Source organism: Caretta caretta, chromosome 23 (genome assembly GCF_965140235.1).
Source record: "Caretta caretta isolate rCarCar2 chromosome 23, rCarCar1.hap1, whole genome shotgun sequence".
Lineage (NCBI taxonomy): Eukaryota > Metazoa > Chordata > Testudines > Cheloniidae > Caretta > Caretta caretta.
Window position 1 is genome coordinate 3,096,988 of NC_134228.1, and position 12,790 is coordinate 3,109,777.

The window sequence follows — 12,790 nt, forward strand, 5'->3', positions numbered from 1 at the left end:
ATCTATACCCCCTCCTAGGGGCAGCATCGCTCACACCCCACTTCAGCCTCTGCCTAGCGTAGACCTGAGGTCCCACCTTCCCCCTCCACCACTTGGGGTGGCTATTCCCTGCCTTAGCCTCTGCCCCTTGCCACTTTCCAGCCGCCACCTTGGGCTCCCTTTCTCCCATGCTGCCTAGTTCAAACCCTGGACCCCTCGGCAGTGAGCCCCAGAGGGCAGGTTTGCTTGATTTCAGTTTATTAATAACTCAGCTCTGGGTTCATCTCATTGGTGGCTTTTTCTGCTATGAAACAAGCTTTAGGGGCCAGCGCAGACCCCGCGGCCTGACCCAGAAAGGGGGGTCACCCTAAAGGCACTGTGGGCTAACAGTCCGATTGAGCCGCAGCTACATCTTGGAGTACACGATGTCCTTGGTGCTCTTCTTCTCCATGGCAGCCTGAGCAGATTTCATGAGGTCCTCAGTCTGCAGCATGCTCATGTTCCAGGTGGCCTGGGGGGAGGCACAGCAGGTAGAGGGGGGGCAGGAGAGCCACTGAGGGGAGGGAAATGCAATGGGCCTTTCCCCTCTAGCCACAGGAGGCCGCAGGCAGATTTCCAGGGCACAACTGCGTCTCAGGGGCTGGGATAGCAGGGGCTGCGGGCTGGGGTTGAGGGGGACCGGCAGAGCTCGGTGTGGGGAGCCTGTGGGCTGCGGGTTGGGAATGAGGGACACTGGCAGAGCTGTGGATAAGGAGCCTGGGGGTGCAGGTCAGGGTTAACACCGGCAGAGCTGTAGGTGGGGAGCCCAGGAGGCTGGAGATCTGGACTGAGGGGCACTGGCACGGCTGTGCGTGGGGAGCCCAGGGGCTGGGGTTGGGAATGAGGGGCATCCGCAGAGCTGTGGGTCAGGGCTAGGGGGCAGCAGCTTGGGTGCTCACCATGTACCGCAGGCCCTCAGACACGGAGTGGTCCCTGGAGTACACTAGGTTGACCTTGGTGCCCTGCACGGCCACGGGGCTCTTGCCAGCGATGTCGGCCGCCAGCTCAAAGGCGCCCTCCAGCATGGCCTGCTTGTCCTGGAAAACCCGGCTGGAGAGAGGGGAGGAGCCATGCGATGCTAAGGCGGGTGCTCCGACCCCCGGAGCAGGGACACCCCCCCCCCACCTTGCGGATGGGACAGAACCAGTTCGCAGCAGCAGGGTCTCCAGCCAATCGCAGTGCACATCACGACAGGGGGCATGGCCCAGACCCCTCCCAGTGGCTCTACCCCATAGACCCATGCAGGGGGGAAAGGAAGCCCTCAGCCTCATGGGCCTGTCTGCTCTCGGGAGCACGACCCCACTCCTCACGCGCTCAGGAATTGGGAGAAGGTGGAGTCACACGTAGGACGACTTGGTTCTATCCCCAGCTCTGGGAGGGCAGGGGAGTGGGATCTAGTAGTTGGGCAGCAGGGAGCCAGGACTCCTGGGTCTCCTCCCAAAACTGCCAGACTTAGGAGAAGCCCCCAACCCCTCTCTGTGCCTCCCTTTAGCCACCTGTGTGCTGGAGGCACAGGCTGCTTCTCCTCTGGGAGGCGGGGAGCGGGGGCATTCGCTCCCCTGGGTAACATGCTCATGGGGGCAGCTACCTGACCAGGCCGCTGCTCTCAGCTTCTGGAGCCATCATCTTGCGGGCGGTGAAGGCCAGTTCATTCACCAGGCTGGGGAGGGAGAGCACAGGGGCAGGTGTGGGTGTGACACACACACACCTCCTTCCCTCCCTCCTTGGGAGAGGCTGCACCTTGCCAGTTATGCTGTACAGATCCCTCCCCCATGTCTCCCCTCTCCCTCTGCCAGCACAGCAAGCCTGCAGCCCTGCCCTGCCGGAAACACAGCTACTCCCTGACACCCAGCCAGCTTCCAGGGGCACTGGGTGGCCAGTGGGGACCACTAGGTGCGGGAGAATGGATCCTAAATCCTCTTGCTCTTCAGCTGGGCCAGAGCTCCCTGCAGTCTCTCTAAACGCCACGAGGTGCCATTTCTGCCTTGGGCTGTTCCCACTCCCCTCCCCAGCAAGGTCCCATGGGCAAAGGCCACAGGGTGACGCATGAGCCAGCCTAGAACGTGGCCAATTCAATTAAAGGAGCCTGGCCAGGCAAAGCCAGCGATGCTCGAATTGCAAGGCAAAGATGGGGTCAAAGGTGGAAACGACTCCCCACGATGGAGCGTGGGCCCGGAGGAGCGTGAAAGGGGCATTTTTCCAGGCACTGGTGCTCAGATTCTGTGGCACACAACATAACCCCCAGGGCTGTTAGCCTACCCACGGATCTGCCAGCTCTCCATCAACTGACTGCCCCTTTTAATGGGGTTGGGGAGAATTCGGGCTCTGACCCATCCCCACATTTGAAACCGGCTGCAGGCACATACCTCTGGTTCCCGATGATCTTGGGCAAGCGCTGCAGCGTGCCCACATCTGCCGCCAGCCCGATATCCACCTCCTGCAAGGGGGGAGAGAAGGGCAGGGATCAGACACCCTCATGCCTAGGGACGCGAGGCAGAAGGGGCATCAGCTCACTGGGCCACACAACACAAGGGAGCTGCGCCGGGGCGGGGGGGGGGGGGGGGCGCAGGGTGTGTGTGATTCTGTTACTATGATCTGCAGGGAAATGGCCCGGCTACACAACGGCAGCAGGGACGGAACCCAGGTCTTAAACCACAAAACTCTTCTGCCTCAGCTAAAAAACCCAGGTCTGCTGGCCAGGGCTGCAGAAGGCGACGTATGTGGCCCAGCCACCACCAGAGGGAGCCACGTGGAGCTGGGGTAAGGAAGGCAGCTGTAGTAATTGTTGCAGAGGGAAATGGCACATTTGCCAGCCAATCACTCTGCTTCTATCAGCCACCCCCTTTTTTGCCTTTGACAACATAAACTCTTCCAAGCAGCGACTGTCTCGCTATATCTGTCCAGCACCCGCTACCACAATCCTGAGATGGACTGAAAAGTGGGTTACAATTGTGATCTGTCACTTTAAATGTTCTAGGGTTTTCCTGGTCCTGCTGGCAGGCCAGGGGGGCACTGTAGGAAAACGTGAGATCAGACTCAGTCAGCAAAGAGCCAGCTGAGAGCAAACTAGGGTGAGCTGAGCCCCTCTGCCTCAGAGGGCAGCCTGCTTTGTCTTGCTCTGTTTTGGGGCGCTGGTGTGTTAGGGTTGTAAAGTCTAAGAAATAAAGTGTTTTGCAGCAACCTTCCAGCGAGAGTATTGTGTGTTTTTATTTAACTTCTGCGTGTGTATGCCACTAACATAACTAATGCATCATCACGAAGCTAAGTTGACATAAGAGTTGACATAAATGGGTTCTCTGGGCTACTGGTTCAGGCTCTCAGCATACTCAGGCATCAGTTCAAATCCCGAAGGGGTTTGGCAGAACCATGAAAGGCAACTGTAACTCAGGGACCGCTTGATGACACCTGCGTCACACTGTTTATTGTAATCATTGCAAGATTTAGGTACAGAAAATAGAAAAGGAGTACTTGTGGCACCTTAGAGACTAACCAATTTATTTGAGCATGAGCTTTCGTGAGCTACAGCTCACTTCGCTGTAGCTCACGAAAGCTCATGCTCAAATAAATTGGTTAGTCTCTAAGGTGCCACAAGTACTCCTTTTCTTTTTGCGAATACAGACTAACACGGCTGTTCCTCTGAAACCGTACAGAAAATAGTGAGGAGTTAAATATATATGCTGAAAATTCTGTTTTTTCGGGCTGTAGTTGTAAACTGGTCACTCAAACGTAGCGTGCCTTGAGACAAATGTCTCCAGACAGGGGATGGGAGACTCTTCTCTCACTGTGTGTCATACAATAGGCGTCTATTAGCATGCCAATGCCAGTGAAGAGCTGGCAGAGATGACAGAAGGAAATTAACAAGAAGAGGTAAACAGCGGGGGAAGAGAGGAGGTGTCCTGTTTTGAGGTGAACATCACAGGTCTGTTTTTGGTATATTTGGCATCTTTCACCTACGAAGTAAACTGGTTGAAAACACTGGGGTTACGCTATCTTATAGGAGACAGGGGGATGCCCTGTTAGTGAAAGAGAGGCTCTAAGAAGTCTTATAATTTTGTTTTATATGTAACCGTAGATGTATTCCAATCTTCTGACTTGCTAGCACTTGAATCTCTGTTTGACAAACTTATTCTCACTCTACGTAATTGCACTGAGTTTTACAAGCTGGAGTGTATTTTTCTTTTGGGAATAGTGGATCTGAGAGTTCTGCAAGCATTCTGTGCTGCAGGGACTGGGGACTCCAGAGGGATGATCCGAGGGCTCAGAAGTTAACGTGTGCCTATCACTACCTGTACAGAAAGAGCAGGGCCAGAGGCTGGTGGTTTCAGGGCGCTGATCCACAGACCAGACTACCTCATGGTAAAGGCAGTTGGCAGCGAGGTGCCTGAAAACCCTGGATACCCCTGGGAAGCATCAAATGAGCTCGGATTCTGGAGGATAATTGCACAGCTGTGTAAATGCCTTATATTCCGCGGTGTGGAAAACACAGAGCAGTGCTGCTGGCATGTTACAAGTAACAGAGCCAGAAAAGCATACTGCTGTCACCAGCATGCCCCAAAACTTGCTTAAAAAGCCAGCAACAATCAGATTTCTGCCCTCAAGGGAAGGGCGGCAGAGGGCCCTGGACATACCTTCACTTGGAACCATGCATCCTGGGTGCAATACCGGATATCACAGGCAGAGATCAGGTCTACACCTGCAAAGGGAACAGACAGTCATTCTGGTCTTGCCGTAACATTCCCACACCTCCACTTTCCTGTCCTTGTTCTCCCTCTCTCTGGTGCCAGGAGTCTCCAGGGAGATTCAGACAAGGCTTCCCCTTGGGGCATCCCCTATACGGATGGGTGCATGGCACCCCTAGTGCTGCACAGGGTTCAGTACTAACTCAGAGGGAAGGGTATCAGGGAGTAGCTGTATTAGTCTGGATCTGTAAAAGCGGCAGAGAGTCCTGTGGCACCTTATAGACTAACAGACGTATTGGAGCAGCAGCTTTCGTGGGTGAACATCCACTGCATGCATCCAACAAAGTGGGTGTTCACCCACGAAAGTTGCTGCTCCAATACATCTGCTAGTCTATAAGGTGCCACAGGACTCTCTGCCACTTTTTCAGAGGGAAGGGTGCCCCCTACTGATTCACTGATATAACTGCTGGCTTTCTCCATGACCCGATTCGATCCCTCGCCTTGCTGTGAGGCTCCCAACGAGTGTCAGTTCTCAGGGCAGTTTGGACGCCACTCTACTGGGAGTCGAACCCTCATCGCACTCAGGCTACGGAACAGCCAGCGCCTTCGGTCCCTCATGGTCTGTGCCAGTTTGGAAACAGGGATCTAAGAGGTGAAAGGCTCTGCAGCCTATTGCTGATTCCAGCCCATCTCATGCCCATGAGGAGCCCTGAGCTAACATAGCCCTGTCCCATTCCCAATCCAATGGGCCTCACCTCCCCCAATGCAGGCTCCATGGACAGCGGCAATCACAGGCTTCGGACACTGGAAGAAAGCCAAGAGGACGTTCATCACAGAGGAGCCAAAGCAAATCAGCCCCTGCCCAGCTCAGAAACCCACTACTAAGGGTAGCAGGGACCCTGGCTCATCGGGGCTCCAGTCCCTTCTAAGCCCTGCTCTGTCCAGATGGGCCAGGTTCTTGCTCACATCCTGATTTCAGGGCTGACAGTGGGGCCACGAGAAGCTGGGGGTTGCAGGGAAGCCCTGATACAATGGGAGAAGGGCAGGTGTACACCACACACAAGGGCAGGAAACACTCCCCCAAGGAGGGTTCGTGCAGGGAGCTACAGTGCTAGCCAGGGGCCAGGGAGGTAGAGCCAGGAAGATGCTGGGATGCAGTTCTTGGTGATCCTGGACATGTTACTGTTATTTGTGTTATCGTAGGGCCATGAGCTCTCGTCATGAACCAGGCTCCCATGGTGCTAGGCACTGTACATTTTTATTGCTGTTAGGTATATTACGGTAGCACCCAGGTGCCCAGTCGTGGCCCAGCTCCCATTGTGCCAGGCGCTGTATATTTGTATTACTATTAGGAGTATTACAGTAGCATTGCCCCAACTTGTCGCACAAATATCTTGGGACCAACATGGCTACAACACTGTAAGCGACTAGTGATGAAATTTAAGAATGTATTATATGATCATGTTAAAGGAAGCATGCACAAAAGACTTTACAGCATAATAATTCTATATTCATACTTGCATTTTAAGATGAAATAACATTAAGGGGCAATTCATTTTTTTGATGAAGAAATGGATAAAGGGTTTTTTCTTCAGCTGTGCATGAAGCTTTCTATAAATGGGAAGCTACCCTATTTATAATGAATTCTAAACTGATTAATATTAAATTTACTTTTTTTGCTATTATATTTAATTTTTGTACTCAGAGATGTTATTGGCTGTTGTTAATGTTATTTTAATCATCATTTGCATCAATGCAAATTCTGCAAACCATGTACAAATTCCCCTTTACCACTTGTTAAAACGAAAACATATTGATGACCATGACCCAAGGTTGTGGCTGGAGTTTATTATACTTTTATACTTTTTATTTACTCCTCCTAACACACTTAACTTTAGCTAGTCTGAAGCCTGAAGTTTAGGCTTTAAGGCCTGCTTTCTACTTGCATTTCCTACACACTTGATTAGCATAAGCAAACATTTCCCTCCTAGTCCACACCAGGCAAGAACAGCTTCCTGGCAGGACAGGTGCTTGTGTCCCTGCCGAGCTTCCTCACCCTCTCCAGCACAGTGAAACTCTCCTGATACTCCCTGATCTTCTTGCGTGTGTTCCACGCCTTGCGAGCCGTGTCATCCCCTTCCACCATCATGAACATGCTGCCCATCTCCATGAGGTCGATGCCTATGGCAGGGAGATGGGGGTAGGAGGGAAAAATCACACACACCCCTACTTCAATCACAAGAGTAACGATCAACCTCCCCGTACTCCTGCATGCCCAAATCTAGGGATCTGGACACTCAGCTGCTAAGACACTGACTGTTAGTGGTGAGGTCAGGGCCCCCGGGGTCATGCCCGAAACTGATGCTGCTCCTACCTGCCCCACCCAGGGGAGATGCACAGAGACTGGCCCAGGATGGCTTCTACTGGCCCGACCCAGCAGGAGGTGATTCCTGGCTCAGACCAGAGTAGTCCTGCTAGGGGGAGGCGATGCTGGGACTGGCCCAGTGCAGCTCCTAAGCCCAACAATGTCCGCTGAAAGAACCTCTTGCATAGTGACTGGTCACTATCGCAAGCCGGGAGCTGGCCTCTGGCTGGCAGGAAACCCCCCCTATCTCCACAACACATAAGCCACTCGTCCAAGGCTCCACCTGTGTCCAGCACATTCGGGTTTCCTTACCGGCAGTGAATAGCTTCCCGGCACCCGACACCACCACCGCATGGCAGTCTGAGTCCTGGGCGATCTTGTTAAAACACTCCACCATCTCCCTGCAGGGATCAGAGCAACGGGAGATCAGCCAGGCTCTCACTAGAGGGACAGTTACTTCAGCCAACCCAAAAAAATTACAAAAACCCTCACCCTTAATTCTTGAGGGCACACCCCCCCCAGCTCCTAGGGGCGAGAAGGGAGTTCAGACTCAGACCCATTGGCTGATCCAGACATCAGTCCCACCGGGCACCAGGCTGAGACAAAACCAGCTCCAACAAGTTGTTGGATGTCAGCTGGGGACAAGGCTCTTACGGGGCAGACAGTTGGCTTAGAGGATGGCACAGCACGAGCGCAAGAGAATCAAAACCACCTTTGTTCTTGATCTCTTGGGTGCTGTGGGATCAGAGACAGGTTAAAACAGGGGGAGAACATGGAAACATCCTGGCTCAGGGTGAGGATGGTAAAGCATCAGCGACCCCAGCTAAGAACATCCTATCGGCAGCACCTCACCAGGAAACATGCTGCTTTAGCAGAGGGCTTTATAGGCCAGCTGTGCGGAAAAGGAATCCGCGGCAGAGCCAGGAATCGAACCCAGGTCTTCTGGCCCCAGCCTCTAACCACAAACCCTCCTTTCACCAGACCTCTCCAGTTCACCAAGACTGCTCCCAGCCATTTCAGGAAATCAGCTGTGGCTTCTCCCAAAACAGCTTCCTCCCATGACACATCCCCTCTTTCCAGGGTTTCTCAACCCACGGGTTGCAACTTGGGTGGTTAGAATGTGTCAAATGGCCAGGCAGGAGGCCTGTGGGGGGAGGGAGGGTGTCCTGCCCCCAGGGTGGGGTGGGAGGGTTGCAGAGCTTGCCATGCACGCATCCTACAATGGCAGTTCCAGTCCCGTGGGGCTGGCTGGGCACGGCTCCCCACTCTGAGCGCTGTTACATGGTGCACACTGTTGCAAGTTTGGCCCATCCACCCCTCCATCATGACAAAGGGGTGGTTGGGCCAAACCTGAGTGGTGCTGCATCCCCGTACCACAGGTTGCCACACAGGGAGCACAGCTGAGCCAGCCCTTTGAGACAAGAGCCACTGCTGAGGTATGCATGGTGTACTTAGAACGTACCACATTGGTGTGTATGTTCTACAGCAAGGGTAAGAAATATGTAGTAAGCCAGATGTGGGGTTTTTTTAGCACTATGGCTATTTACCAGGTTATGACAGGCCATCAAGGTTTACAAATGGATCCTAATCCCAGAATGGTTGAGAATCACTGCTCTCCAATGCTGCCCCGCCCTGATGCTGTCACATTCGGCTCTGGGCTCACTGGGGCAGAAATCTGTTTGAGATTTGACCCAGTTCACCCACCACCTGGCAGAGCAACGTGTGCCGTCGACACCACAAGAACAGCCAGTAACTGGCTGCTTCCCTTCCCTTGCTTGTTTCTTGTTGTCTAGGGATACAATCTAGCCACAGCCGGGGGGGGGGGGGGGGGGGCGGGAGGGGGAGCGCTAGAGGACCTCTCAACGGCTCCTCCAGCCCAGCGTTCCTAGGCTTACCTCCAGAACACTGCATTCATGGCGTTCCGTTTGTCCGGCCGGTTCAGCTCCACATGGAACACTTTCTCCCGCACCCTGGACACCTTCAGAGTCTCGTAGCTGTGAGATGCATGGGGCTGCTCTGGGGCTGACGACATGGCTCTGAAGCTAAGCAGTGGCTGACACTGAGCGGACAGCTCTGGGAAAAGAGAAACACGGCCCATTAACATCAGGGATCCCAGGAAAGGAGAATTCCTGGGGGGTACTGGGCTGCACTATTAAATGGGGCAGAGACTGGTAAACGTAAGAGGAGCAGTACAGCCCAATGAATAGGGCACAGGGTTCTGTTCTTGGCTCTGCCACAGACCTCAAGCACATCCCTTTCCCCCTACCTCAGTTTCCCTTCCTACTCCTTGTCTATTTCATCTGTAAGCTCCGACACAGAGACTGTCTGCATATTGCACAGCACAAAGGGGCCTAAGGGTACATTCAGCACCGACTGCTGTGGGAGCTGCTCTGGGCTTGGCCCTTTTGAAAGTCAGTGCCTGAGTCAGAATTTCACAGCCCAAACGGTGGAACCCAAGTTACAGTGTCACAGCCTCTGTTTTCCTTGCCACACAAAGATTAAAGTTCAGTGCTGCCTCTAATGCTCAATGCATCTTGGCAGAGGCGAGGGTTTGGAAGAATAATTAACCAGGGGGCTACACGGAGATTGAGCAACACAGAGCACACAAGGAAGCTGGTGTAGTTTGAGAAAAGGAGGAGGGTGGGTTACATTTTTCCAGGTGGTGCTTGTTGAAATCCTCCTCTAGGTGCAGAATTTATTATGCAATTCTATTTACGCAGTGGTCCCTCTCCCCCCAATTTTATCACAGAAAAAAACACCCAGACTTTTCTCAGTCCTTCCTAGGGGATCTCAAACCTGCAGAGCTTGGGCAGCTTTATTTGTATGTGAATGAGCAGACTGCTCCCTTGTTCATCTGCAGTGCCTTAAACCTCACCACCCACATGCAGGGGAGCAATTTTAGCTGCATTTGGCAAATTGGGCAAACTGAGGCATAAAGTGGGGAAGTGACTTGCAACATCTGGAAAGGGTTCAGAGTAGCAGCCGTGTTAGTCTGTATCCGCAAAAAGAAAAGGAGTACTTGTGGCACCTTAGAGACTAAAGAGAACCCAGGAGTCCTAGCCCCACACCCCCCTTGATTCTAACCACTAGAACACACTCCCTCTCAGAGCTAAGAACTGAACCTGAGTCTCCACTCTCAGCCCCCTTGTTCTAACTACTGGACACCATTGTCCTCCCACAGCCAGGGACAGAACCCAGGAGTCTTGATTCCCACCCTTCCTGCTCTAACCACTAGACACCACGCCCCTGCCAGAGCTGGGATAGAACCCAGGAGGCTTGACTCCTTGCCCTCCGCTCTAACCATCCCTATCGGGGCCAGTTCTATCACCGACCTGTGCTGTGACCTCAGGCAAGTCCCTTCCCCACTCTGCACCTCAGTTTCCCCAACTATAGAGCAAGGACACTGAGCGACTTCACAGGGCTGTGAAGCTGAATTCACTTGTGTCCACAAAGGGCTTTAGGATGTTTGGAAGAAGAGGTAAGAGAAGGGGGACATAAAACCCCCTGAACACCCCGTGCATTCCTGGGACAATACGCAACGCTGCACATCAGTGCGGTGCTATCCAAGACACCACCTTTCCCCTAGTGTCCTTTGACCAGGCTTTCGGAGCCTGGCTTATAAATAGCATGTTCACATTGGAGGGGCGGGGGAGAGAGATATTCAGATCTGTTTGCACTCAGAAGAAACTGGGCAACAGGTAACTCCTTGCCCAAGTCTTTCACCAGGGCCGAGCCTGGATGCTCAGGGCACCCTGCTTTGCCTCTGTTTGGAAAATGTTTTCTCCAGAAAGATTCCCACACACGTGCACCCAGCAGAAGCCCTGGGAATTGGAGCAGGTCCCGATCGGGCCATCTTCAGTAATTCTATGCCACCACCATGCCCTCCCTTCGCATCATGGTCTTGGACACCATCCGATGGTCCAGGGACATCTACATCGAACGTATCACCGGCCACCAACAGTACCAGGAGGTGTGAGCCGGTACGACATCGTGCAGCAACTATGGGAAAGGGACTGAGAGACTTTTTCCATTGGACCATATGAACTGGAACCATAAACTCACTGAACATTAAATCCCACCAAATGAGGGTAAACCCATCCTCATCATCGTATCCACTCATTATACTCCGCATCTGAACGCAGCCATTAGATGGACAACATACCCCCATATCTCAACATCTGTACTTTGACCCGCTAAACTTTTACCCCCAATCGGGGAGATTGAGGATTATGTATTCCTTACGCCACCCGTTCCTAAACCGAATTTCGCACCCCTTGATAACCTGCACCTTATTCCCTGATAACCAGAAACTTCTATGCTTAAACTCTGTACCGTTTTCTTTTTACTTCAACATCATCTTAATAAAATTATTAAATCTGAGCACTGCCCAATCCTGCAGTGAGCGAGGGCAGGGCTGGGCTAGTATTCCCATTGTACAACTGGGAAAACCGAGGGCTTGTCGACTTTGAGGCACAGCCGCAGCGCTTCGGCGTAGACACGACCAACGGCAGACGTTCTCCCGTAGGCAACCCACTTTCCCGAGAGGTGGCAGCTAGGTCAGCTGACGAATTATCTACATATGGGGAGGTGCGGGGGTTAGGACGGTGTAACTGCATGGCTTGGGGAGTGGGCATTTTTCACACCGCTGCGCAACACAGCTGGGGGGGTCAACCTAAGTTTTTAGCGTCAGGCCAGGCCCGAGAAACGGTGCGAATAAGGGACTTGCCCCAGATCACACAGGGGGACCGGAGCGGGGTGGGAGGGGAGACACTGAGCCGAGATCTCTCAAGGCCCGGCCCAGCACCTTAACCACTGGTTCGTCCTTCCTCTCGAGGGCCCAGACCCGCCAGCTGATCCACGCAGACACCCGCCGACTTATTTCGAAGCGAGTCCGCCCGGGCCGCTTACAGCTCCAGCTCGCCGCGTCCGCAGGCCGCAAGAAGCAGGCCGAGGGCCTTGTGCCCGCTTTACAGGCGGGGAAACCGAGGCAGGGAGCGGGGTCGCCCAGGCCTGGGCTCCACCCCACCGGCTCCCCACTGCCTCGGTCAGACGCACCTACCTGTTCACCGGGGGGGGGCACATACATCCCTAGGGTGCCTCGAGCCCCCGGGGACCCGCAGCTGGGGGGGGCTACATGAAATCGGGGGGGGGGGGGCAGCAGGAGAGAACAAGATCCCCGAGGAGGGGGGGCAGGCCCCATGCCATGCCCAGGAGGGGGCGACCCTGGCCCCCCCCAGGCTGAGAAGTGGGGGGGGGCTCCTAACCTGGGGGGGGCTGGACCTGAGGGGGATTCGCCCCCCATGACTGACACGCCGAGGGGGGTCAGAGGTCAGGGTGCGATGGGGGGGTCAGAGGTCAGGGAGGGGTCAGAGCGTCCCGGTCCCTCACGTCTCCTCAGCAGCCCCCTCAGGAAGGAGCCAGCAACCGCCGCCGCCGCCATCGAAGGCTCCCGCGCTCCGGCCGCTACCAGCCGCGTCAGGGGCAGCGCAGCAGCCGAGCCCCGCCCCCGCGCTGCGTCACTGGACGCGAAGCCCCGCCCCCGCCGCCATTTTAACTAATGGCACACCGCAGGAAAGATGGCGGCCCGTTCTCAGCCCCCCCACTCCTTCCGCCATGACACCCAGCGAGGCGGAAGGGCCCCGTCCGCCATGACACCTACAGAGGCGGAAGGGCGCCAGTCCGCCATGACACCTACACAGGCGGAAGTGGCACCCAACAACTGCTACAG

At 54.5% G+C, this 12,790-nt stretch overlaps 1 protein-coding gene across 3 annotated transcripts; it reads right to left on the reverse strand.

The window, feature by feature from the left end:
- Nucleotides 1-220: 220 nt before the first annotated feature.
- Nucleotides 221-12,574, reverse strand: ECH1 (enoyl-CoA hydratase 1). Of its 3 annotated transcripts, none has more exons than XM_048833247.2 (10): nt 12,451-12,574; nt 8,958-9,135; nt 7,375-7,463; nt 6,754-6,878; nt 5,453-5,501; nt 4,647-4,711; nt 2,385-2,455; nt 1,607-1,678; nt 918-1,068; nt 221-490 (listed from the first exon to the last, which is right to left on the reverse strand). In XM_048833247.2, the coding sequence occupies exons 1-10, from the start codon at nt 12,500-12,502 to the stop codon at nt 386-388; spliced, it is 957 nt and encodes a 318-aa protein (XP_048689204.2). In that variant the 5' UTR covers nt 12,503-12,574; the 3' UTR covers nt 221-385. The 3 variants fall into 3 exon arrangements, with proteins under 3 accessions (XP_048689204.2, XP_048689205.2, XP_048689206.2); XM_048833248.2 differs by lacking the exon at nt 12,451-12,574 and adding an exon at nt 12,327-12,444; XM_048833249.2 differs by lacking the exon at nt 12,451-12,574 and adding an exon at nt 9,329-9,793.
- Between the last annotated feature and the right edge of the window lie 216 nt (nt 12,575-12,790).

What these genes read in the sequence shown, in the direction of transcription:
- ECH1 (XM_048833247.2), bottom strand. Translation starts at nt 12,502, where the DNA reads ATGGCGGCGGCGGCGGTTGCTGGCTCCTTCCTGAGGGGGCTGCTGAGG. An exon ending in GAGGGGGCTGCTGAGGAGAC is followed by an intron (nt 9,136 to 12,450) that starts GTGAGGGACCGG and finishes CTCTTTTCCCAG; the next exon opens with AGCTGTCCGCTCAGTGTCAG. An exon ending in CTGAGGGCCTGCGGTACATG is followed by an intron (nt 491 to 917) that starts GTGAGCACCCAA and finishes GCCTCCCCCCAG; the next exon opens with GCCACCTGGAACATGAGCAT.